Here is a 2,880-nt window from a genome sequence, read left to right on the forward strand (position 1 = left end):
AAAAAAAAAAAAAAAAAGAATAAAAGCTGGTGATATTTTTAGCACGGCTCACCAACCAGCAGTATAGGTATTCTCAGTATCATCATTTTACAGAGGAGGAAGGAAGTTTCCAGGTTAATTAAGCCATTTGTCAAGATCACATGGGTGCACCTGCTGTGTAGCTCAAGTATGATGGGCTCTGGGGTGCCCCACGTCCGATCGCAGGCTGCTGTCTCTCCACAGTAGCTGTGTCTCCCTACTAACCGCCCTACTCACCCCAGATTGTAGACTAAACAAAATCAGCAAATGGTCACTGAGTCCCCCAAGTCCCAGATGCTTTCCTGCGCCGGTAACTAGGGTTTGTCGCCTCACCCTAACCATCATTCAAACCCGGGTTCCAGCCAGAGCTGTGACTGTGCCCGCTAAGTGGATTGCCTTGTCAGGGAGTGAGTGCCCCATCGTCGGGAGAATCCAAGCAGGACTGCCATGGAGGAAGGTCAATATTCAGGTAGGAGGACCCTCTGGTTCTAACACTGGCAGAAGCAAAGATGCTTCCCTACGGCCTTTCACCCAGGAGAGAAGGGGGCTTCCCAGTCCCTCTCTGAGAAGGAGGGTGAATTTCTAAGAACAGAACCGAGCCTGGGTAAGGAAGTGATGCAGGACTGACTTTCCTGGTGGAGAGCCAGGAAGGAGAAGAAATTGATGGCCCCTCCTTTTTCTGACTTAACACCCTTCTCCCGCCCCCCCCCCCCAAAAAAAACCGGCTCTAGCTAGGGAGCTGGGAGTCCAATAGAGTTGGTGGCTAAGTAGAACAGGAACTTGGAACAAGCAGAATTTAGCATAATGAATCCTCCAAGCCAGGGTGAGTGCAGTGGGCCAGGGGCTTGGGGTGGGACATCCAGGTAGATCTTTGGAGGTCCGGGTGTTGCGTGGGGCCTGGGTGAGCTTTGGAGGTCCGGATGTTGGGTGGTAACTGGGAAAGGGGCTGGAGAGTGGCTCCGATATTGGGAAGAACTGGGACTTGGTGTCCTACATTTAGGGAAGGGGTTCCGGGTTGGGGACAGGCAACAGGGTAGAGCTTGAAGGTGCAGAGGTATAAGGGTGGGAGCTGGGGTTAAGGGAGGAAGGAAAAAACAGGACCCAGTCTCCTGGAAGTGAGGCTGGGGGCCTGGCATTAGTTGGGGGGCTTAGGGGGTCTTAGCTCTTGGTCCCAGATCTGTCTCTGTGGATAGCGACCCAGATCTAAGTCAGGTAAGGAAGCTGTGCATATGGGAGCTAGGGGTCCACTGAGACCCTCTGCTTCAGTGTGGGCTCTGGACAGGCTCCCAGGCTGTCAGGGGTTCTGGGTAATGAGGAGACAGACAGAGGCAGAGTCCAGCTTCACCCTGCGCCCATAGTCAGTCCCTCCAACGCCCGGCAGAGATCGAGGAGCTTTCCAGGAAGAAGGGGTGCCACAAGCACTGGACTCAGACTGTGCTGCTGGGGCTGCTGACCACTGCTCTGTGGGCTGGGCTGCTGACTCTGCTTCTCCTATGGCGTGAGGACACCCCCAGCCCCATGTGGTCCCCCGTACCCACGAAGCCCCTCTGTGTTCCCTCCCACACCCCCATCTCAGAGCCTGGGGAGCCCAACTTACTGCAAAAGCCCAACCTCCCACCTTGACACTGCCAGCTCTCCCCATGCCCCGACTGCCAGAGCCCCTCACCCCACCCAGTATCTCTGTCCTCCACCCTTAAGCACCGCTATGGCTTTACCCAAGCCCTCCATCCCCAGCTGGGAGGTGGGTGCAGGCAGGTGGGGGCACCTGACAATTCCCCCTCTCCACGCCTCTTCTCTCTCCCTCCCCAGACGGGGACACCACACAGAATCTGAAACAGCTGGAAGAGAGAGCTGCCCTGAACGGTATGCAGGAGCCAAGGTAGAGGGGGGTGGGAGTGAGGGTTAGGACGCCCAGCTCTCATCCCGCTCCTCCCTGCACCTCAGTGTCCCCTCTCTAAGGAACTGAGGGTCAGCATAAGTTGCTCCGCGTCCTAGGGAAGGTGGGGACCCAGGGAACTTGGAAAACTGCCTGATAGCATCTGAATACAGACACTCTTCCACTTGCAATGGGGTTATGTCCCCATCAGCCCATAGTACATTGAAAATAGTGTAAGTCAAAACTGCGTGACTGCCTGAAGGCTTAGGCTCCCCACCACTGCCCAGCATTGCAAGAGAAATAGGGTTTCCACTATGCCCGTTGCTTTCACACCATCCTAAAGTCAAGCCATTGTAACTCGAACTATTTTAAGTTGAGCCATTGTAAATCCGCAGCCTTACACATCTGTAGCGTAAGGAGTTTGTAACTGCTTTGTGCCTCCATTTCCTCATCTGTAAAATGGGTATATTTTTAGCACCATGAGATAGAAACAAGCTCTAAGATTTGTGAAGTGCTCTGATAGATGCCTATTGCTTTTACAGTTAATCCTGGTGAGGGAAAGGTAGGCAGGTTCATTATATTCTTGCATAAATGAGTGAGAAGCAGCAGCAGCTGTTGTGACTATGTGAACAGGTCCCTGAGCCTGGGGCATGGGCGGTGACTGTGTGAACGGGTCCCTGAGCCTGGGGCATGGGCGGGGTCCGAGGACCTGCCTTTGAGGTTACTGGGATATATCTTCTCTCCTGCCACTCCAGTCTCTCAAGTTTCCAAGTACTTTGAAAGATACCAGGGTGACCAGATGGCGCAGAAATCCCAGGGTGAGTGACCCCTGGAGTTGGGGTCTGCAGGGGGAAAGGGAAGGGGGTCTTGGATGACTTCATGGACTGAGAACATTAAGACTCACTGTGGGCCGGGCGCAGTGGCTCACGCCTGTAATCCCAACACTTTGGGAAGCCGAGGTGGGTGGATCACGAGGTCAAGAGATC

General features: G+C 54.2%; 1 protein-coding gene across 1 annotated transcript in view; it reads left to right on the forward strand.

Annotated features, from left to right (window-relative positions):
• FCER2 (Fc fragment of IgE receptor II) overlaps nucleotides 1–2,880 on the forward strand; it is a 14,873-nt gene that overhangs the window by 2,930 nt on the left and 9,063 nt on the right. Inside the window, exons 2-5 of the mRNA XM_017500137.2 lie at nucleotides 374–487; nucleotides 1,400–1,516; nucleotides 1,828–1,881; nucleotides 2,650–2,712. Of these exons, the coding sequence (XP_017355626.1) occupies nucleotides 466–487; nucleotides 1,400–1,516; nucleotides 1,828–1,881; nucleotides 2,650–2,712 (256 nt within the window). The 5' untranslated portion in view covers nucleotides 374–465. The remainder of the gene's footprint in view (nucleotides 1–373; nucleotides 488–1,399; nucleotides 1,517–1,827; nucleotides 1,882–2,649; nucleotides 2,713–2,880) is intronic.

Source organism: Cebus imitator, unplaced genomic scaffold, assembly GCF_001604975.1.
Source record: "Cebus imitator isolate Cc_AM_T3 unplaced genomic scaffold, Cebus_imitator-1.0 Scaffold263, whole genome shotgun sequence".
Classification (NCBI taxonomy): domain Eukaryota; kingdom Metazoa; phylum Chordata; class Mammalia; order Primates; family Cebidae; genus Cebus; species Cebus imitator.